We start from the raw sequence: 24,034 nt of genomic DNA, 5'->3' as shown, positions 1-24,034 counted from the left end.
GCCAGATTCAGAGAGGCAATTACTGATGCAAAGTCCACCCCCCTACAGGTCAGGCAGCCCAAGGCACTATGTCTGAGCTGCTGCATCAGCCCATCCATGGCCAACAATGAACCCAGTACCACAGTATAGGACAAGAAGACATTAAGAGCAGGTCTCCTTGAGGTCATTTCTATGTTTATATTCAGAACACATCAGAGTATTTCAATTGCTATTACATTAACAAATGTCCTTCATGCAAATTTTGGTATTTTACAATGAAGAAGTCTTCAGCCAAATCAATGGCATGATTCCTTTCACCTCACACATGAAATGTCCAGCACCTTTTAGTTGTGTAGCTTGAACAAACTGAGGAGGGAGTCTCCACTTGCCTTCTCCACACTTAAGGGATTTGTGAGCTCTGCATCTGTATGAGTGTCCTGAGTTCCAGGTCCGGATGTGGACATCATAAAGAGTTTCTGTTGCTCTAGTTGACAAGTGCAACATTATGCTTGTCTCTGAAGCCCCCAACCCTTCTACTTGAAGAGCTATGCATTTCAAGATCTCAGAGTCCCCTGGGAGGCTAAAACCTGAGCCCACTCCTGGAAAAGCTGTGGGGCCTCTCCTCCTCAAAGAGCACTTCTTGTAATAGCTTTGGCATCTTCAAATCAAGTTCCACACCCCTGAGGTTCAGCTTAGAGAAGGCCATGCTGGGAGGGCAGTGGTCATCTTCTTGGACCCCTCCCCAACACCCTGGATTAGTGTTCATTTTTCCTGCCCAGGGCCTAGTCCATAGCCCCAGCCACTCCCCATTCAGCCAGCAGGGACCCTCAAAGGTCCCTGGTGGGAGATTAAGCTAAACAGTTTGGCCATGAGAAGCCATCCAGAGGCAAAGCTCAGTGTGGGCTGCAATCACCTATCTGCTCCACCACCCCACAGGGGCCCAGATACTTGCAAAGGAGTCCTGGGAAATCATGGGCCCCTGCTTCCCTGGCCTGAGTTGGAGCAGAGCTATTAGTCACCTTTAAGGACAAATTGTCGAGTCTCTCCAGCCAGTTCTCTCCATCAGATCTCCAATGTAGTTTATAACTTACAGTGGCTCATGTTCACCCTCTGACCCCATTTTCCACTCTTCTCCCCTTTGCTCACCAGGCTGCAGCCACACTGGCCTCTCTGCTGTTCCTCAGATAAACTAGGCATCACCCCAATTCAGGGTCTTTCCTCAAGCTGTTTCCTCTTCCTGGAAAGCTCTTCTCGTAGATCTCCACTTAGCCACCTCCTTCCCCTCTGTACGGTCCTTGCTCACATTTCACTTTCTCAATGAACCTGACCAACCTGTTGAATAGTGCAACCTGCATCACTCTCCCCCAGAACTCCTGTACCCCTCACCTGCTCTGCTGTTTTATTTTCTATAGTATTTATCCTCAGCTAGCAGATTATTTATTATTTACTGTATTTATTATCATTGTCTCCCCTCTCTCCACCATCCTCGAAACTCGAAGGTCATCTGGAGGACAAGGACCTTTATTGGTTTGTTCATTGACGTATCTTACATGCCAGAAGTAACGGCTGATTCTATTACTTGTCAATAAATATTTGTATCAAGTTGAATGAGTCCATGATTTCCTCCAAATACCCTCAAAGATGCTCTCTGGTGTTTTCAATTCAGTTCTGAGTTTAAAACACCAGATGCCCTACTAAGTCCTGAGCATTTCATTTCCAAGGCCTCTCATCCACCTGAAAACATTTCAACTTCACAACAAACCCTTTTTTCTGGATGATGAAACAGAATCTTGTTGGAGGGCACCCAGCTGCTAAGCATCATAGCTGAAAACCAGCCCTGGGTGCCCAAGGTCAACTCTAGGATGTTACATCTTTCATAATATGAAAGTTCTTCCTTTTGTTCTACTTGAGTCTTTACTGATAAAATTCAAAACAATTGCTTTGTATTCTGTACTCCCTTCCAAATAAAAGGTGGGGAAGGGGTTATATCTATAAAGAAATGCATCTTAAGAATCAATGAAGTACACTTTACTATGAGGCAAAAAAGAAAGAGGCATTTTCCTTCCCAGTTTGCAGCTCGGCTTTTCCTTACTGTGGGTACCTAATGAGGCAAGACCAGGTAATCAGACTGTTTACTGCCTGGGTCTCATTCTGCCACCCCCTGCTTAGGACACCAAACCTACAGCCTTTGCCATAAGGCCCATTCACATGTGCCACTTAGTGTCAGTGGGATCACTGGAGTAGCTGAGAGTGGAGGGCAGGCTCGTCCAGTTCCAGCACCCATCTGCTTTCACTGCCCACAGGCAAAACTGCACGGTGGGTGAGACAGACTGAGGTCCCTGTCTCCAAAGACATTCTGGCCAATTCCTGTACGAACCTTGGCTTTGCCTCCAGGGGCATGTGTTACTCAGGTGGGACAGAAGGAAGAATTGGACAGAGACAGCAGTGGCCAGTAGGAAGGGGAAGGCTGGGAACGAAAGCATGTGCAAGACTCTCTGCAGAACAGGGCATCTGATATGTATGTTTATCCACAGAGGGAGTGGATTTTTCAAAAGGGGGAAATGCCACCTTAGCCACAGTTAGAAACCTCCCAGATCTGGGACAGACTGGAAGGACATGAAACATGTGTTTCTGCAGAGATAACAAGTGTGGGCACCCGCCTCTACCAGGGGCACCCACCCAGGGGATGAGGTGGTCTGGGTGTCAGGTGACCTGAGCTGTCCCACAAGAGTGTCAATTAGATGCCCAAAGGGGAGTGGGGATGGAGGCTGTGGTCTGTGAGGTCCATGCTGTCCTGGGCGGAGATGTGGCCAGGCTGGAGGACAGGGCCCTGATTCTGCCCTGCGACAGCTTTGGAAAGTCCCCTGGGGCAGGAGGGAGGCAGGGATCAACAGCGCAAGCCTCCTGGCAACTGCCTGCAGGCTGCAGACCGGACCTGACGCTGGGCAGTGTCCCTCTAGATGCTGCAGGAAGAGTTTTAGAAGCAGCAAGTCACTGAGTTCCCAGTCTCGGTACCACACTCAACACGACCAGATGCTTTCCCACAAAAACTGCCTCATTTTGTCCACTCAGTAATCCTCATTTTACAGGTAAGAGCCCGAGGTTCAAAGTTGCCTTCGCTCCAGACTGTGCATTCTTAACGGGAGTGATATCGCCCCCAAGAGGTGAAAATTGGTTCTTCGTTGGAGAGGGTTGAGAAAATCTATTTATAAAGGACAGTTATGCATGCAGAACATATTCAGCCCTATGGTATCTCTGTGGAATTAAAATTTCTTGTGGGCAGTACTTAGGGAGAAAATGTCTAAATAGCCTTCTTCGATTATGATAATGAAGAAAATAATAAAAATGTTAAGAAGCCCTGGTCCAAATCAGCACTCTCTACTTACTAGCTATGTGGGGCTAGTGAGCACTGGAAATGTGGCCAGTCCAAATCAAGATGTGCAGTAAGTGGAAAATATGCACCAGATTTCAAGCACTTAGCATGTTATTATCTTGAAATAATAACATTGTGGATATATTGGGTTAAAACATATTCCTAAAGTAATGTCACCTGTTTCCTTTTACTTTTTAAAATGTGGCACCTGGAAAATATGAAATCCCAAATGTGGCTTGCATGCATTCTGGTTCTGGTGGGCAATCTTCTGACGTGCTGCCCGTGCCTTTTGTTACCCCATAGCTGCCTCCTCTGACGTGACCCGCTCACTGTGTGATCGCAGGCCTGCCTCTCAACAATTCCGAGCCTGCTTGCAAATGGAGAAACAAAACTCTCTCCACCTGTGGGGTTGGATCCAGCTGTGAGCCTGGGGTCACCGTAGAATAGGAGGGGGTAGGCTCCCTGAAGACCCATTTCACAAGAAATGGCAGTAACTTACATAGCAAGACCACCTGCCATGTCTGCTTCTGGGGAAATGCCACAGGGGTAAGGAGAGAAAGAGAGAGAACATTTATCTAGGGAGCAGCAGAGGAGAGTGTTGGAATAAATGATAACTTTAACCAAGAAGGGAGGAAAACAAAAGCTTTCATGTCTTGTGGGAAAAAGGAGATAGAACCAGAAAAAAATAGGCTTTCACAAAACCTTTCCATAATAAATAGGGGCTAATAAAATATCCTACAAACGTTGCTCTGTGGGGTTGAACCGATGCTCAGATCTCCGATATGCCTACCATCTTATTTCTTTGCTAATGCCTGATTTAGTGGGGGAGAAAATCTATTCCATTTTAATTTCATGAGAAAAACGCTGAATGGAAAGGAAGTGTAAGAGTGATACTTCAGCCTTCAGCTCCCTGCTGGGCCAGAATACATGATTATGTGATCAATGGATTCCTCCTCTGAAAGGCCCCTTGAATCTGCCCCCTGTCTTTGCCTCTGATAAGGAGGCAGGGAAGTGCCAAGCAGGAAGGAGAAACCTTCTGGGGTGCTTGAGAAAAACGCAGCCCAGCAGCAGGCCTGCTCATCTCCCATCCCTCCAAATTTACTTCCATACCATTCCACCAAACTTTGGCCACCATATACCCAACTCTCTAACCAGGACTTCTCCCTGACCCTCAGAACTCGGATCTTGTCCTCTTGTTCTAGCTGATTCTTTGACAAATGGTCCCCAGATCACCGCTGGTCCCCTCTCTTGTGAGTGATGCTTTCCCAAAGCAGACTTTCTGGTTTCCCAGTACCTGGAAGCAAGATGGCCCACTCTTGATGGCAGCCCAGAGCACAGAGGTTAGGCAGGTGGATTCTAGCATCACTCTGCCCAGGTTCCAAGCTGGTTCTGCTTCCTATTTACCTTCCCTAAGCCTCAGTTTCCTCATCTGTAAAGCGGGGATTATAATGGCACTTGCCTATAAACTTGTGATGATTAGATGAGTAATGCATGTAAAATGCTTTAGCATGGCACTTGGCAAATAGTGAGTGGCGATAAATATTCACTCGTATTGTTATAATTACTGGGTGAAGCAGAGGATTGAGCTTTTGGCTTCTGTCCTTGCAGGTCCATGATTCGAGCATAGCCAGTGTGATTTAGCACACTTTTTTTTACTTTTAAAATAATTTTAGACATACAGATAAGTTGCAAAATTAGTTCAGAGAGTTCTCATATATACATTACCCAGCTTCCCCTAATATGGGTATTTATCTAACCATAGTACAATTATTGATATGCTGAAATTAAATTTATACAAAGCTATAAACTAATCTACATATGTTATTTGAATTTCACTTGCTTTCCCACTAACATCCTTTTCCTGATCCAGAGCCTAATCCAGGATCCCACATGGCATTTAGATGTCATTACTTCTTGGTCTCCACCAATCTAGGACAGCTCCTCTGTCTTGCTTTGTCTTTAATGGTCTTGGCACTTTTAACAAGTGTTGGTCAGTTATTTTGTAGACTCTCCTTTAGTTTTGGTTTGTCTGATGTTTTCTCATGATTAGATCGAGATCGTAAGTGACATGCCTTTCTCAGAGCATCTAACCAGGAGGCACATGGTGTTGATATGTCTCATTACTGGTGATATTAACTTTAAACACTTGGTTAAGAAGGCATCATGCATTTATTGGGATCCAAAAGTAAATGCAGTGTTATCCATGCTCTCAAGAAATTCTTGTCTGATGAACAAGTGGTGTTCTAGTTACTATTGCCATGTAACAAGCCACCCCACACTTTAGTGGCTTAAAAGAACTATTTTATTTTGTTTACAGATTCCATGGGTTGGGGATTTAAAGGGCACAGGAGAGAGGGCTTGTTTCAGCTCCATGATGTCCATTTGAGAAGACTCAAATGGCTGGGGATGACTAGACAGCTGAGAACTGGAAGCTTCTGGAAGCTTCCTTACTCATACTCTGGTGCCTGGAAAGGTGTGACTCAAAGACTGGACTGACCAGCACCTCCTCCCATGGCCTCTCCAGGTGGTCTGTGCTTCCTCACGACATGGCCGTCTTAGCTCAGGGCAGTCAGACAACTGACACAGCAGCTCGGGCTGCAGCATGGCAGGTCCCAGCGGACAAGGAGGAAGCCATACAGTGTCACTTCTGACACATTCCATTGGTCAAAGCAGCACAAGAACACCTGGACTCAAGAGGAGGGGACAAAGACTCCATATCGTGATGGGAGGAGGTTTTTCAGAAACCACTGAAAATGGGTAGAGCACTGAAGGGACTTTCTACTCATACGCATTTGGAAAGTCAGGACAAGAGAACAAGAGCTTTGCCAATTTGGGCCTCATTAATTTTTTTTTTTTCTGATTAACAATTTTTATATTGATTACATGTTGATAATATTTGAATATATTGGGTTAAACAAAATATGCCATTGAAATTTATCTCAACTATTCCTTTTACTTTTTTTTTTTTTAGTTTTATTCAGTTTTATTGAGATATATTCATATACCATACAATCATCCATGGTGTACAGTCAGCTGTTCACAGTACCATCATATAGCTGTGCATTCATCACCCCAATCTATTTTTGGACATTTTCCTTATATCAGAAAAAATCACAATAAGAATAAAGAATGAAAGTAAAAAAGAACACCCAAACCATTCCATCCTCCCCATTCCATCCTATTTTTTATTTAGTTTTGGTCCCCATTTTTCTACTCATCCATCCATACCCTGGAGAAAGGGAGTGCGAGCCACAGGGTTTTCACAATCATACCATCACACCATGTAAGGTACATAGTTATACAATCGTCTTCAAGAATCAAGGCTACTGGGGTGCAGTTCGACAGTTTGAGATATTTCCTTCTAGCTATTCCAATACACTAAAACCTAAAAAGGGTTATCTATGTAGCACATAAGCATACCCTCCAGAGTCACCTCTGAACTCCACTTAAGATCTCTCAGCCACTGAAACTTTATTTTGTTTCATTTTGCTTCCCCCTTTTGGTCAAGATTTTCTCAATCCCACAATTCCGGGTCCAGGTTCATCCCCAGCACTTTTTTTTTTTTTTTTCATTTTTATTGAGATTGTTCAGATACCATACAATTATCCAAAGATCCAAAGTGTACAATCACTTGCCCCTGGGTACCCTCATACAGCTGTGCATCCATCACACTTAATTTTTGTTCAATTTTTAGAAACTTTTCATTACTCCAGACAAGAAATAAAGTGAAAGATGAAAAAAGAAAAAAAGAAAAGGAAACTCTAATCCTCCCCTATCCCTAACCAACCCCCCTCAATTGTTGACTCGTAGTATTGGTATAGTACATTTGTTACTGTTTATGAAAAAAATGTTGAAATACTACTAACTGTAGTATATAGTTTGTAATAGGTATATAGTTCTTCCCTATATGCCCCTCTATTGTTAACTTCTAATTGTATTGTCATACATTTGTTCTGGTTCATGGAAGCGATTTCTAGTATTTGTACAGTTGATCATGGACATTGCCCACCATAGGATTCAGTTTTATACATACCCATCTTTTGATCTCTAACTTTCCTTCTGGTGACATATATGACTCTGAGCTTCCCCTTTCCACCTCATTCACACACCATTCGGCACTGTTAGTTATTCTCACATCTTGCTACCAACACCCCTGTTCATTTCCAAACATTTAAGTTCATCCTAATTGAACATTCTGCTCATACTAAGCAACCACTCCCCATTCTTAAGCCTCGTCCTCTATCTTGTTACCTTATATTTCATGTCTATGAGTTTACATATTATAATTAATTCCTATCAGTGAGACCCTGCAATAATTGTCCTTATGTGTCTGGCTTATTTCACTGAGTATATTGCCCTTGAGGTTTTGTCATCAACCCATTTTTTTTTAATATGGTTTTGTTCACTCACCATACATTCCATCCCAAGTAAATAATCGATGGTTCTCTGCATGGTCATACATTTATGTGTTCACCACCTTCACCACTATCTATATAAGGGCATCTACATTTCTTCCACAAGGCAGGAGGGAGAGTCAAAGAAGGTAGAGAGGCAAAAGAAAGAGGGAAAAAAATGACAGCTAGGAAGCAGCAAAAGGAAAAATAACCTTAAATCAAAGTAGAATAAAGAATCAGACAATACCACCAATGTCAAGTTTCTAACATGCCTCCCCTATTCCTCCCTCTTATCTGCATTTACCTTGATATATCACCTTTGTTACATTAAAGGAAGCATAATACAATGATTCTATTAGTTACAGTCTCTAGTTTATGCTGATTGCATCCCTCCCCCAATGCCTCCCCATCAAGGTTGACATTTGCTTGTTCTCCCTTGTAAAAGAACATATTTGTACATTTTATCACAGTTGTTGAATACTCTAGATTTCACCAAGTTACACAGTCCCAGTCTTTATCTTTCCTCCTTTCTTGTGGTGTCTCACATGCTCCCCACCTTCCTCTCTCAACTGTATTCATAGTTACCTGTCCGGCGCCGCCCCGCCCCGCCTCGAGTCCTCGGTCGGCCGGCGATGGGGACCAGAGAGATAAGGGGAGAGAGGGTGCGGACAACGTCTTACCCGGAGCACTTGTGATCACTCAGGACTCGCGGTGGTAAAGCAGATAAACTTTTAATGGGACTAGGCAATCATCATCTTTACAGGTTCCACCCGGGGCGAGACACCTCGGGGGAGAACAACCTCGATGCGGCCGTCAGGTACGGCTCCTTGTGGGCTGTCTCCCCGAGCTTTGCCCGGGAACTTTCTTATAAACCTTGCGTGTATCCAATGGGCTAACGTCACGCACACAAGCATGATTGGTGAATACAGCGGGTGGTTACATACATCAGAAGCCGGAAGCAGGATGTGGGCGCCATCTTGGCACCACTTGATGGGCGGGGGGACTTTGGAGCAGGTTTACAGCACATGCGCTATGCCCGTCCCGGGAGACGGCTCTCCACATCTCCCCCTTTATTATTTATATCGACCCAGTGTCCCCAGTGATGAGTGTGCTCCCGTGAACCCAGATGGCTCACAATTTGTTCCGGTGCTTTGGGGAGTCTGGACTAGGTCTCAGCCATTTAGCGGCGGAGCCTCTAGCACCGACCAGAATGCTCACCTCATATGGAGACAGGAGAGTCCGTGAGCTGGAAACAACATGACTCTCCCTGCAGTGCTTTGCCTTGCAACTGGGGGACAAAGGCGGGGGCAGGGATAGCATTAACCAGAGTCGGAGGCGTCACTAGGCGTCCCTATGCATTGGCTAGAGTCAAGTCTGGCCACAACTATGACTCTGCCTTAGGGACCTACCTGAGACAAAAATTATGACTGCTGGCGTCGCCCGTTATACCCGGGACATAGCTGCGCGCTTAGCTACAAACCTCGCTCCCGAGTGCCCCGCCCGAGGCGGCCAGGATGGGGTATGGCCATCAGAATGGTAGCTGTTGGGGGTATCAAAGGTGGAGGACATAGCCATCATAGTGGTAACACGGTACTGCCGCGCTTGAAACAGGCGTTCTAGCAAAGATTTAACAATGACTAATCCCACCAATAGTCCCACCATCAAGAGAATCCAATTAGTCAAATTGGGCCAAGAGAACCAAGAGGTGACTTGGTCCCACAGATTTTTTACAGTCTCGCCCAGTGTGGAAAGGTCGAAACTAACAGGCTTCAATTTCCTAATGTTCTCAAGTCCCTGAAGGCCGGAGGCTTGGTCCAATGGCCCAGGCCGTATATTCGTTGGCGTTTCTGACAGCTGCTCCCCGGCCTCCCCAGGTGATGCCACGGTTCCCACCAGTCTTTCCGGAACCCACACTGGTTGACGTCCTGGTTCCTGGGGAAAAACACAAACAGAGCCTCCGGCCCAGCCGAGCACCGGGTCAGGGCCTTTCCACTGTGACGTGGAGGGAGCGATATGGCCCTTAACAGTCTCCCATATAAGGACTAGAATCGGGTCCAAACAGACACCCGTTTGGCGCGCTCGGTCTATATCACGACCAAGTTTCATCCAAGAGGGCAGATTAAGGCTGCCAGAACAAGGAAACCAGGGGGCAAAAGTGGCCACATCATCAAGAAATCGCTGGAGAGAACTTCTCTTAATTGAGATACCCCGCTGTTTCAAAAGGGTCTTTAAGGGGGTTAATAGGGGTGAACTCCCGGACTGCCCCATGCTTGCAGCCGGCACTGTCTTGTAATCACTCGGAGAGCTCTTCCGAGTCCCCGGGGCTACCTGAACGCCCACGGGCCCTAGTCCTCGTATGGAAAGGGGGTGCTTACCTTCTCGCGGTGATCAGTCGCGGAGGTCAAACCACGGATCCCGGGAGCACGTCTCCGTCGGGGCGAGGGGAACGCAAATGAGGTTGCGGGTTCGAAGTTCCCCGTACGGGCCACCACTTGTCCGGCGCCGCCCCGCCCCGCCTCGAGTCCTCGGTCGGCCGGCGATGGGGACCAGAGAGATAAGGGGAGAGAGGGTGCGGACAACGTCTTACCCGGAGCACTTGTGATCACTCAGGACTCGCGGTGGTAAAGCAGATAAACTTTTAATGGGACTAGGCAATCATCATCTTTACAGGTTCCACCCGGGGCGAGACACCTCGGGGGAGAACAACCTCGATGCGGCCGTCAGGTACGGCTCCTTGTGGGCTGTCTCCCCGAGCTTTGCCCGGGAACTTTCTTATAAACCTTGCGTGTATCCAATGGGCTAACGTCACGCACACAAGCATGATTGGTGAATACAGCGGGTGGTTACATACATCAGAAGCCGGAAGCAGGATGTGGGCGCCATCTTGGCACCACTTGATGGGCGGGGGGACTTTGGAGCAGGTTTACAGCGCATGCGCTATGCCCGTCCCGGGAGACGGCTCTCCACAGTTACCTTTGTTCAGTGTACTTACATTGTTGTGCTACCATCTCCCAAAATTGTTTTCCAAACCACGCACTCCTGTCTTCTATCACCCATGCTCCCTTTAGTATTTCCTGTAGGGCAGGTGTCTTGTTCACAAAGTCTCTCATTGTCTGTCAAAAAATATTTTGAGCTCTCCCTCATATTTGAAGGACAGCTTTGCTGGATATAGGATTCTGGGTTGGCGGTTTTTGTCTTTCAGTATCTTAAATATATCACACCACTTCCTTCTTGCCTCCATGGTTTCTGCTGAGAGATCCACACATAGTCTTATTAAGCTTCCTTTGTATGTAATGGATTGCTTTTCTCTTGCTGCTTTCAGGATTCTCTCTTTGTCTTTGACATTTGATAATCTGATTATTAAGTGTCTCGGCATAGGCCTATTCATATCTCTTCTGTTTGGAGTACGCTGCGCTTCGTGGATCTGTACTTTTATGCCTTTCATAAGAGATGGGAAATTTTCATTAATTATTTCCTCTATTATTGCTTCTGCCCCCTTTCCCTTCTCTTCTCCTTCTGGGACACCAATGATACGTACATTATTGTACTTTGTTTCATCCTTGAGTTCCCAGAGACGTTGCTCATATTTTTTCATTCTTTTCTCCATCTGCTCCTTTGCGTGTAGGCTTTCAGGTGTTTTGTTCTCCAGTTCCTGAGTGTTTTCTTCTGCCTCTTGAGATCTGCTGTTGTATGTTTCCATTGTGTATTTCATCTCTTGTGTTGTGCCTTTGATTTCTGTAGATTCTACTAGTTGCTTTTTTGAACTTTTGATTTCTGCTGTATATATGCCCAGTGTTTCCTTTACAGCCTCTATCTCTTTTGCAATATCTTCTCTAAACTTTTTGAATTGATTTAGCATTAGTTGTTTTAATTCCTGTATCTCAGTTGAAGTGTACATTTGTTCCTTTGACTGGGCCATAACTTTGTTTTTCTTAGTGTAGGTTGTAATTTTCTGTTGTCTAGGCATGGTTTCCTTGGTTATCCAAATCAGATTTTCCCAGACCAGAACAGGCTCAGGTCCCAGAGGGAAGAAATATTCAGTATCTGGTTTCCCTGCAGGTGTGTCTTAGAAAATTGCTCCACCCTTTGATGCCTCAGGTCACTGTGCTTTTCTGCCCAGCAGGTGACGCCTGTTGGCCTATAATTCTTGACTGGTGTGAGGAGGTATGGCCGTGTTCCCCCAGGCTCTGGGGTCTGGTTCTGAATGGAAAGGGCCCCACCCCTTTCCTCCTAGAGAAGACAGACCCCCCAGGTGGAGGTCATTAGCATTTCAGTGGTCTCTCTCTCTGCTTGTGGTGTCTCCTCCCTTCCCTGAGTCACAGCCCTGGAAACTGAAAATGACTGGGGCTTTCTCCACTGAGCCAAAAAAGAAACAGATAGTCCCCTTCAGACCCAGTCCAAGGCGACCCTCTGGCTCTCCAAGGTCAGTCGTCACCCAAAGCCTCTGTCTGCTTTTTGGGGATGCGTACCTGTAGTGAGCAGTTCACACTCGCTACTTAAAACCCCAGTTGGAGCTCAGCTGAGCTATATTCGGTTGCTGGGAGAGAGCTTCTCTCTGGCACCATGAGGCTGTGCAGCTCGGGCTATGGGGGAGGGGGGTCTCACGACTTGGATCCACAGGTTTTACTTACAGATTTTATGCTGTGTTCTCGGGCATTCCTCCCAATTCAGGTTGGTGTATGATGAGTGGATGGTCTCGTTTGTCCCCCTGCAGTTATTCTGGATTATTTACTAGTTGTTTCTGTTTTTTTGTAGTTGTTCCAGGGGGACTACTTAGCTTCCACTCCTCTGTATGCCGCCATCTTGCCCCGCCTCAGGCCTCATTAATTTTTAAATATACAGTTATTGAGTGCCAACTCTGGGCCAGACAGGCATGGACCCAGCTGCCAGGGATGCTCGCCAAGTCCCTCCTGGGAGGAGGTAGACCCAGACGGACCCTCTGGAAGCCACCCACAGGCACCCTCAGTGCATCCTCCCACTAGCCACTGTCACATGCATAAATGCACAGCAGGCCAAGGGCAAGGCAGCAGGGTAGGCTGGAAAATGCTGGGCTTTGGCATCAGAGCGACCTCATTTCAAATCCCAGCTGTACCACATTCAGACTTTGTTGCATTCCCATTCTTAATCCTCATTTATTCAGTAAATCTTATTGACTCCTACTTCAGTGCCAGGCTAGGCACTTGGCAGATATAGCAACATATAAACAGAACCCAGGCCTTCCCCTCCATCAAGGATCTCCCCAGGATGTCTCCGCCAGAAAGGCCGTTGGCATGGCTGCAAGCTCCCATGGAGCTGGGTCATGGGATTATTCAACTTCTCTTGCATCCCATGCCCAATGCCCACTGGAGAGGATTTGGTCATGCAACTTAGCAACATAACCAGGTTAAACTTAGCAGAACAGAAATCAGCTGAGTATAAAGTTGAAAGGCAAGCAGCTTACATTTAGAAAACCAAGAAGTAATGCAATGCCGACTAAAAGCATTTGGGAATATCGGGAGACAGACTCATTAAGTAAGAAGGTTTCTGTGAAAATAACAAAATCATAGCACCCAGGACACCCTGGCATGCGATTAAAAGCTGAATGGAGGTTTAAGCTTCATATTATTAAGCTGCATTACGACAGCTTAGAAAGAAAGAGCTTAGAGCCATCAGAATGGCGTCCTTTGAAAGTCAGAGCTGTTTGAAAGAGTGAAATTGTCAGAATATCCCTCCCATGTGGGGCAGGGAGGGGAGAGGAGGAGACTGGGAAGCAGCCCGTTGATAAAGGATGCGAGGGTCCGAGGTCCTGGTGGAAGGAGCATCTGCCCGCAGGGACACATTAGCCTGGAGTCTATCTGGGAGCTGCGGGGTGGGGGAGTTAGAGAAGAAAGTAGGGCACGTGGTGAGCCCTCAATAAATATTAGTTCTCAGCATTATCACCCTCTGGCCATCCGTGCTGTCTCAGGGCTGGATGGTGAGTTCTGAGGACTCTGGCCAGCTGGATTCTGAGCTTATGATTCCTAGTGTTTGGTCCCAGAGCCACCAGGAAACCAGCTGAAGTCAGAAAACAGGGTATTGATGCGAAATAAAAAAGCCATGTTGGGCAAAAAAGCCGACTGCCCCTTCTGCAACACCTGCTTGAACAGTGGAAACCAAAGGAATCAACGCAAGACTGGAACAACCTCCCTGCAGGAGAGCAACTGGACCATCATGCCCGGCAATCACAGCATCCTTCCCCTATGCTGGTGGCCCTGACGCAGCAAACCAAGGCCCGGGCAGGGCCTCTGACCCTGCTTTGGGAATCAGAGGAGTCTCACAGACCCCTGTGTAGGAGCCTTGCAGCTCCATCCAGCAGAGCACTTTGGCTGGTACGGTTACAAAATGTAGCCTGGTCACTTCACTCTTCAGAAGTAGAGGATCTGAGTTTCAAAACAGCTTCTGCAACACTGAAATCTAATGATCTCCCCTCCCCCGTTGTCAGCAGCATCAGAACGGGCAGGCCAGTAAAGACATTCTGCAGGTCTCTCTCAATGGTTTCCAGCCTTGAAAGGCTCATCCACCTTCAGGCCTGGTCTATGTATTGATCCCTTCTTATTCCTACATTTCTGGGACCTCATCCTTCTTCAGCCAGACTCAATAGCTCCCAGACTCACTCCCTCCTCTCCATCCCCTCAGCTTCCAGTCTGAACCAGGACTTCCGTGTCACTTGCCAGACCCTCCAAAGGGGCCCCTGTGTTGTTCCTTCAGTCAGTTCCTTCCTCCATCTGCATGCCAGATAATGTGCTTCTCCAAATTCTGCGTGCGTGAGAATCAACTGGAGAACTTGTAAAAGTGCAGATTCCTGCCCCCACCCCGGACATTCTGATCAGTAGGTGTGAGATGGGCCAACAAATACGCGTTTCTAACGCTGAAGCTGCCTCCTCCGTAAACCATACTTTCCTCAGTACTGTTCGCAAACACGAGCATGAATCCTGTATATTACTGACAGCTACCATTCCCTTTAATGGCTCTGTAGTACCCTCAGGATGAAATCTAAGCCCTTTAGTATCCCATTAAAGGCTTCCATGATCTGACCCCAGAGCAGGGCTGTTATGTACTGTTGCATGGTTGCACACTGTACAAAGAGACACCACCAAGGGATAAAATCCACTAAGCTTCGGACTCTGTCAGGAGAAATATGAGTAGGCACTAAGGAAGGCATATCTTTTTCTTCTCACAAAGGCACCCTCAGCTCACTGGAGTACCTGGTGGGGGCAATTGAGGGGGCACTGCATCTGCCCAGAAAGTTATGTTTTTCTAATTTGCACAAAGTGCTCCACAGGCCAGCAGTGGCCCTGCCCAAGAACATCTCCCAGCCATCTCTCCCATCACTCTCTTTCTTATTGGAACCACTCCCTCCCACCCCTCTCCCAGCCCTTTACCTGGTTTACACCTTAACACCCTATGGTAAGGCTTCCTTGTCCTGGAGATTGATCGGTTTCCTCAGATGCTCCTGAGAACCAAAAACGACTACCTAGCCCAAGGGTTTCTCAGCTACACCGGGAGGCTGTCCCCACTCTCTGGCAGACCTGTTAACTCCCAGATCTGTGTTCTCTGTAATATGCATTAATGCCTGTGTTTGTCCCCAGTCAGGTACTGTCTTCTCCTCTCTGTATCCCCAGGGCCCAGCACAGACACTGGCACAGAGTGGGTGCTTCGTGAGCAGCTGTTGATTTGAATGATTAAAGCTCAACAGAAGCACAAGCAGTAGCTGTCTTTGCACAAAGTAGCCGGCCCCTGCACCCTGTCCCTGCTTCAACCGTGTTAGAAACACCAGGAACGTCAGTATGAGTGTCCGTCTTAATCATTTGTCTGTTATTGCAGTCCTCAACCCTGTAGGTAAAAGGCCACCACGGCCCTGAATTCATTGACATCTGTGTCACAGATGTCTGTGCCTTCACACTCCTCTTCAGAAGGAATGTGGGTTCATGCTGTATTTTTAAATTCTCAGGAAACCAAAGAACCGACACTGCACTTGCTAACATGAAGTGATTACCTTGAGCTGATCTCCTTTAGGACTCTTTGCTTCTGGGGTCGCTGTGATGGCAAAGACCATGCCTGTGACACTTTTACAGCTGATCAAAGGGGAAAGTGTTTTAACCATTTGTTTTGAGCTTACCTAAAGAAAAAAAAAAAAGGAATTTAACCCTTTATTCAGTGACTTGACCATGTTGATCTACTTTACCTGTGACCTTGTTAAACTCCAGCATATTGAGACCTCCAGAGTATGTAATGGAAACCACTGGGAAAAAGACAAGCACATGGGATGGATAACTTAGGGCACTGGACCCCCAAAAGGTTTAGGATGAAGACCCAGTGTTGTAGCGAGAGGAAAGCATGCTAAGCTATAGAGATGCTTCTGGAGGGCCTCGGTGTGGGCAGGCAGGTCTTGACCCAGCTAGCACTGTCATTACTGGCAGCTGATGCTGTTATGGGTTTCCTCAATTTGGGGTCCTCTCTTTGAAGAATCCCCTGGTCCTGCCAGGGCATCCTCATTTTAGGATACACTCATCAAAGCCCTCTGCCGGGTCATAGCACCCCCATTCACATCCCAGTGGAGAGAGGAGGTCATGGTGAAGTTGAGGCAGCAGAGAGCATTTCATGAATTGTGGGTTACTCCTGTCCTTCCAGCATGCTTCATGACTGTCCCCACCCCAGTTCACACTTTGCCTGGTGAAGCCTCTCTTAACCCCAGTTTCTGCAGCTGTGGAATGGGAATAACCATTACAAACCCATAACAGTATTTTGAAGATAAAATGGGATAGTTTTTATATGAGGCCCCCCTCAAATTTCCTGGCATATGATGAGGGCTCCAAAATGGTGCTTTTGTCATGAATGCGTCTTCCACTCACCTGATTCTGAGTCCCGGCCACGTTTCTCATCCCTAAGTTGTCTCCTGTCTTTCCTTAACCCCCATACACATCTCACCCCTAGGACAAGAACACTGTCATGTTCTTTATCTGAGAAAGGAACCGATGTGGTTCCATACGTAGCCCAGTGCTTGGGGCACAGCAGGATTCAATACCAGCATGGTCAAGAAGCAAATACGGCCTTCTTGATGGAGCCCTCGGAGAGAAATTGTTTGCTTCTATTCTCCCTGCTTCTCTTGCCTCCTCCTCTTCAGCCCAGGGTGGAGGGGCTGCCTGGTCTTCCCAAGAATGTCCCCTTATCCATTGCAACTGGAACTTTGGTGCAGAAGCCAAAGTCACTCACGGACTCCATGGAGCCTAATTCTTAAACAAAGAGGGTGGCTTCCAGAAGCAAAGAAGTTGGAATCACCATGCAATGTAAATTAAAACAGAACTTGATATTAGAATTACTATTTTACCCTTGAAGAAGCCGAGGCTCAGAGAGGTTAAGCAAATTGCTCAAGCCACACAGCTAGTTTAATCATATGTTTATATATAACATACAACCCTGGGCAAGGGGATGAAATATTGAACAAAAGCAGATTAAATTATTTGCTCACCTGGAGCTTAAAGTCTAGTAAAGGAGTTAGCAAACTTTTTCTGTAAAGAGCCGGAGAGTAAATATTTTAGGCTACATAAGCCATAGGTTCTCTATCACAACTTCTCAACTCTGCTATTCTAGTGCAAAAACAGCCATAGACTATATGTAAACAGGTAAGTATAGCTGTCTTCCAATAAAACTAGATGGTGGGCCAGGTTTGGCTCAGAGATTGTACTTTGCTGACCCCTAGGCTAGCAGAAAGACTCACTCATGAAATACTTGCATGGTTAAACATAAAATCAGTGGTGCAAAGGAGAGGTACATGATTCTGGGAACATAAAATAAGAGAACCTGGACTTCAGAGAAGATATTCATAAAACTGTCATTTTAACTGAGGTCTAGAAGTAAAGAGCATTAACTAGGTAAAGGGAAGGCATGGGAAGCTGACAGAATAGCTGGTGCAAAGGCCCTGTGGCAAGAGGGACCATGGCTCTCTACATTTACTGAAAGAATGCCTGGGGTCCAAGAGAGAGGATGGAGTGGCCAAAGAGGTCAGCAGATTTCAGCTTATGCAGTGTCCTTTAGGCCAAGAAAAGGGTTTGATCTTAATCCCAAGAGCTATGGGAAACCTGGGAAACCATTGTTCTTTTGGTTCTAAGCACAGCAGTGATCTGACTGGACCTTCATTAGGAAGTTCTGGCTCTGGCATCTGGTGGGGATCCCATCAACAGCAGCCAGAGGAGAAAGGGGCTGCCCACGAGAACTTTGTTACAGCCAAAGCACAACCAAACTCCGGAGCCCAGGGCTGATGTGCAGCTCCATACCCTTTCCCCACCAACCCTTAATTTTTTGTTTGCCATTCCAACAGTCTTCCTTTTTCTCTGCTTCCAAGCAGAGCTTCAATTTGCATTATGTGTTTTATGGCCACAGCTTCATCCCATTCCATTTTTCTCAACTTCCTTCTTCCCCTCCCCACCCTGGTCCCCCACTAACTTCATAAAACTTGCAAGTTAAATTTTTCAAAGACTGTTTCTGACAAAGCAGTGGGAATTAGATTTGGTGAGGCCCTTCATGAAAAATTGAAGACATGCTATATTAACATATGTTGATTTATTCATGGTGTTTCATTACAAGTAAGTGAGGATCCTGTTACACCAGGAAAGGTTAGGAGAGCAGGGGAGCCCGGTATATTATATTGACAGCTCGGTGGAAATAGACGCATTTTTAGATTGGATTTGGAATGCAGGAAAGGAATTGGCTAGTAAATGAGGCATGATTTTTACCTCCCAGGGTCTGTATATCAATGCAGTTGCAACCAGCCCAGGCCAGTGCACTCAGATGGAATTTCCAAGGGATGCATGGCCACATCTCCTCCACTGGTGCACAGGGTTAACTGCCGTGGGCAGAGCTGTCTGGGCATCTCCCTTCTCCTGGCACTGGAAAGCTGGGATCATGGTGGCACACGGAAAGCTCCACTCACCCCCATTGGCTGGCCACTCTCCAGACACACTAGACTTTTCTGATTTCTCCTGAGCCTCTTCTAGCTCAGGCCTTTGTCCCTCTGCCTAGAACACTACTCTTTTGCTCTAACTCTGTACCATCCTTCAGGTATTAATTCAGTTGTCTTCTGAAATACCTCCCTGTCCACTCTGTCTTAGTTCATAGTTTTTCGGAAGGAGACCCTAAGACGAGGGTAAACATTTGAGCAGAATGAGAGGTTTAGGAAATACCAGTCAAAAGTTAGGGAATGGGGAAGAGAATGGAAAAGTAGCTAGCCGTGAGTAGGGATGTCTTCAAGCCAGTGATTCCCCAGGAAACTGGGAAGCAGGGTTGGGGGATTTAGGCAGTGACTCCCCCTAGTCCCTCGTTGAGGGTTGCAGGGCTGCGTGCGTCTTGCCAAGCACCTGTGGAAAAAGGCTTCAAGCAGAGAGAGGTAGAGGCTCACAGGCCTTGCCTCTGAGAAGGCTTGTGTGGGTGGGGTGACCAGAAGGAACGCAGTGGACAGGTATACCAGTGCAACTTAAAGCCACTGGCCAGGAACCTACAGGAGGGACATGCGTCCTCAGGGTCTCCCTGCAAAATGCTCAAATCTATCAACTTCAAGGGTTTCTCCTCTTGGGCTCATTCTGCTCCCAATAACATCTGCCTTTCTCCTCTGGGAATGTGAAAGTTACCTCTGCATGTAGCATCAAGCATTGTGCCACCGCTAAATAAGAGAGCACTCGCCTCTTTCCAAAGAACTTTCAGTGCTATTGCCAGAAGGAGCAAATTCCTTTTTTTAAATGTTCTTGAAATAAAGTTGATGCATTCCTTTTCTGCTGGGTTGGGCTGCCCTGTCAATTACGGGACATTGTTGATGGAACATAATGTAGAGGGAAGCTGGCTGACCTCTCTTTAGGATAGAAGCCATTCGAGGGCAGGGCCTGGCTTGTGTTCATTTCGGAGCCCCCAGCAGCACACAAGGCTGGGCCTGGAATACAGGGGTACAGAAGGAACCTTGGGAATACACGTGTAAGTGGATGAATGAACAGATTCTTCAATTAATGAAAGGTGTCTTAGGCGAGGCAGTGTGGCATAGAATACAGAGCACTGAGTCACCACAAGAATGCATGATCTTCAACTACATGCCACAACCTGGAAGAATCTCACAAATATAATGTGGAGCCAAAGGACCCAGATATAAAAGAGTATGTGTTGTATGATTCCATAGGTAAAGAGTTCAAAACCAGGCAAAACTCGTCTATGCGTCAGAAGTCAGGATAGAGGTTATCCTTGCTGGGGTGGGGTGGGGGTGGGATAGGGACTGGAAGGGGGCACAAGGGGAAAGTCCATTTCTTTATTTGAGTGCTGATTACAAGTTCGTGTCCAGTTTGTGAAAATTCATTGAGCTGTATACCTTTTTGCATGTATATTATACTTCAATAAAAAATTTTTAGTGGGACAAGCTACATTTTAAAAAAAAATCCCATGTTCACCACTTAATAACTGTGTAATTTAGACATGGTAGCCAAAGTGTGGTCCGTGGGGACCAGTGCCAATCTGATAGTTGTTTGTTACTGGTCACAGCAAGTACAGAAATGGAGAGTGGGCACTTAGAAACTTTTACAGTAACTTGGTACTGCCGGGACACCTGGGCACGATCAGTGGCTGCCTCCTATTGCAGTTTGGTTACTGGCAGACCCCCATGATGAGTTCTGTGTGATGGGATCTTTATATTGTTTTCTGTCTGCAATCAATTAGAACAACCAAAACTGGATCTTCACCAAAGATAGTTTGAAAAGTGCCAACTCAGAGCAAGTTGCTTATAGTGTAGCCTCAGTTGCTTCATCAGCAAAATGGGAATAACCATCCTGATGCCCACAAGGGTTTGGGGAAGACAAATGAGATGATATATAAGAAAGCAAGTGCAATCTATGAGTGTAGTATATGGGACACAGGATCTGCATTTTTAACAAAGCTTCCAGATGTTTCTGATCGGGTGCCACCTCCTGACACTGCTCTACAGCTGTCTTTCCAATGCAGTAGGCAGTAGCCATGCAGGACAACTACACTTTTAAATGTGGTTTGTCCAAATCGAGATGTGCTGTAAGGGTAAAATCACATAGTGGATTTGAAAGCTTAATATGAATAAACAAGGTAAAATATATCTCTGCTTTTTTATATTGATTACATGTTGAAATGATAATATTTTGGATGCACTGGGTTCAACAAAATATATTATTAAAATTTCCTTTCTATTTTAAATCTTTTTAATATGTCTACCAGAAAAATTTCATTATAAACGTAGTGCACATTAAGTTTCTGTCGGGTGGCACTGCCCCATAGTGTCCGCAGTGGAGTGTCGGGGGAGTGGAGAATCTGTCACGTGGCCCATAACTGGCAGCTCAGCAGAATGTGCTGATTGAGCTCACATGCCTTCTCCTTCCCACTACCCCCTGCTGTTCCTCCACGTGAGCAGGTGTTTATCTCTTTGTTTGCTGGCTTGTTGTACAGATCAACTACAAGGCTATTGGCTCACTGGACCCGAGTGCTGACCTCTCCAACCAGAGGGGAAAAGTGTTCAAGCTCCGGAATGAAACCCACCACCTCTTTGTGGGTCTGTATCCAGGGACCACCTACTCCTTCACCATCAAGGCCAGCACAGCGAAGGGCTTTGGGCCTCCTGTCACCACTCGGATCGCCACCAAAATTTCAGGTATCTCTCTTAGAAAAGGAAAGACAGAGAGTTGTTTTTTCCCATTCCTAATTTTCCTGGGAGTGGAAGGGGCTGAATTAACAGTTACTGTGTGTCATTGGAGCAATTAAGACAATGCAGTCCCTACTGTGTTACCATTAGAGGCCACATGAAGAAAACACAATCTGTGAAATGCCTAAAGTATAAAATTATATATTAATTAGTGCTTCACCAAATACTTTACCACAGGGTTGTAATAAATAGTACTTTTTGTGCATACAAATTGGTTTGTAAAAAGGTGACTTAATTTTAGGAATATTCCCTTTGGCAGTGCAGGACAGAACACAAGTTCTCCTGAAATGTCTGCTTGAGTGAATGAATGAATGAATGAATGAATGATGATACTGAGCCATGTAGTCCAAGACTGCAACTTTCCTTCATCAGTTGGGCCCCCTCTACCACTACACAGCACTGCAGCAAGATTATCTCAAAACCATCCTTACAGTTTCCGTTTTTCAAAAATGGGACAACTATGCAGTTTTTGTCTGTAGACATACATAAGTTGCAAAGACAGCAACCTATGGTGTTTTTGTAGCTTAATGTTTTCACTTATCCTTTTACCATAAGTAATCCCCATGCTGCTACATTGCCTTCTCCATATTGTTCTGTTAAGTGAATGGACAGTAATTTAAATAAACAGTCCCCTGTGGTTGGATATATTGGGTATCTCCATGTTTTTATAAAATAACACTTCAATAAACACAATATGGAATTAGTTCAGGTTATAACTTTAGGATTAAATTCTAGAAATTGAAATACTGAGTATTCAATAAAAGGGATGTGGGCTTTAGTAATGCTTAATATAAATGGCTAAATTACCAAAAGGATTAAACTTAGTCACTCTCCTATCAGTTGGGTATGACAGAGGTGGTCTCCTAAAGAAAACACACACACACGCACCTACACAGCAGAGAGGAACTAATTCATCACTCCTATAATTTGCTTTTTAAATATGTTTATCAAGGTTGACTATGTTTTCATGTCTGTTAAATAGTTTTATGTCCTGTGTTTGTTCATTTGATGTGGGACCTTTTGATTATGGGGGTTACTGGCCATATCATTACCACCCTCCCCCTGAGTCTATTGCATCCTAAAGGAACCTACAGACAGGCTGGAAGTCAAGGCATCTTGCTGAGAAGCCTGGGAGGCTTTCCACACTCCCTCCTCTAGTATCCACAATGTCTTTAAGAATGGCACCAAGGGGAGGTGGTGAGCAGTTTGGGGACTTATACCAAACTCACCAACTCTCTCTGTTCTCTGCTCAGCCCCATCGATGCCTGAGTATGATACCGACACCCCATTGAATGAAACGGACACGACCATCACGGTGATGCTGAAGCCTGCTCAGTCCCGGGGAGCCCCTGTCAGGTAAGGAGGGGTTCTTGATTTGGAGTCTGCAGGTTTCATTCTCTGCACCCCACATGCATCCAACTGAATCATGTCACTGGCATTGCCAGGAGCAGGGCTTCCTGGGGAGATGAGGGCCAGCTGCCCCAAGCATAGTTCAGAGGGGGCCACGAGCTGGGAGCTTCTCACCCCTCAAAGGAGTATTGGGGCTGGAGCAGAGGGAACATGCTGATGGGAATCTCAGGAGAGCTGGGAGAGAACTTTTTGGAAAACACCTGATAGTAAATTTAGACGGATGAAGTCTAACCACCATGAATGGTTAAAGTTGCTATAGCCTAAAGGTCAAGACAGGAGTGATGGGATGAGAATGGGACCTGGAAACCAGTCTTCCAGCAAGATCACCTTTCCATGTTTGGCCACTAGTAATAAACAGACAGACTTGCTGAATTTTCAGAACAACCTGCTCAGTGATCAATCCGGGACATGACACTGGTTCTGGTCCAATCTAGGACCTTAAAGTCCTGTTGTTCCACAGGAGCTCACAGTCAGGATCACATAGCTAAGTTTAACAAGAGGCTGCTGGAGTTCAGTGTGTTAGCATCTCAGAAGCTAAGCTGACCCAGGGCAGGGAGTGGGTATACAGGTCTCTGAGGGTGGGCATCTCCTTTAAACAAGGCACAAGAGAAGCAGCTCCTACACTGACTTCAGATTTTTCTCAGAGCGCCAGCAGGTTATGGTCCCCTTGACATGAAGACAAGTGTTGGGTGGAACAGCCATCAGATTGGCTCAGTTCAGCTCAGCAAGCATTGAGTACCTTTTGCACCAGGCATGGGAGAGGGAATGGGGGCAGAGAGGGTGAACTGATTGACTCATCCATTCATTCCATTCATCCAACAAATATTTATTGAGCATCTACTCTGTGTCAGATGCCATTTAAATGCTTAGGGATATGGTAGCGAACTACCTATGAATAAGTCGTGTCCCAAAAAATGTCAAACTCTAGTTAGGGAGACAGAAACATGAATAGTTAAAATGCAGTGCAACCTTACGGAGCTATGCCTAGGTCATTGTGAAAGCTCAGAGAAGGTGATGCTGAGATGTATCTTAAATGATTTCACCAAAGTGTAAGAAGAGGGTTCAACATGAGCAAAAGTATGGAGGAGAGAAGTAGCCTGCTGTAATGAGGATAACCATGAGTGGTAAAAGTTGCTGTAGTCTAAAGGTCAAGGCAGGAGTGGT

The 24,034-nt window shown here is 46.1% G+C and overlaps 1 protein-coding gene across 8 annotated transcripts in view; it reads left to right on the top strand.

The window, feature by feature from the left end:
• Window positions 1-24,034, top strand: part of PTPRT (protein tyrosine phosphatase receptor type T) — a 1,173,155-nt gene that overhangs the window by 890,538 nt on the left and 258,583 nt on the right. For all 8 annotated transcript variants that reach the window (XM_037810913.1, XM_037810912.1, XM_037810909.1 and 5 more), the window contains exons 10-11: window positions 21,208-21,409; window positions 22,714-22,816. In XM_037810913.1, coding sequence (XP_037666841.1) covers window positions 21,208-21,409; window positions 22,714-22,816 — 305 coding nt within the window. The remainder of the gene's footprint in view (window positions 1-21,207; window positions 21,410-22,713; window positions 22,817-24,034) is intronic.

This window comes from Choloepus didactylus, chromosome 19 (assembly GCF_015220235.1).
Source record: "Choloepus didactylus isolate mChoDid1 chromosome 19, mChoDid1.pri, whole genome shotgun sequence".
Lineage (NCBI taxonomy): Eukaryota > Metazoa > Chordata > Mammalia > Pilosa > Megalonychidae > Choloepus > Choloepus didactylus.
Note: the sequence above shows the minus strand (reverse complement) of the source record. Positions and strands in the feature narration are given on the sequence as shown.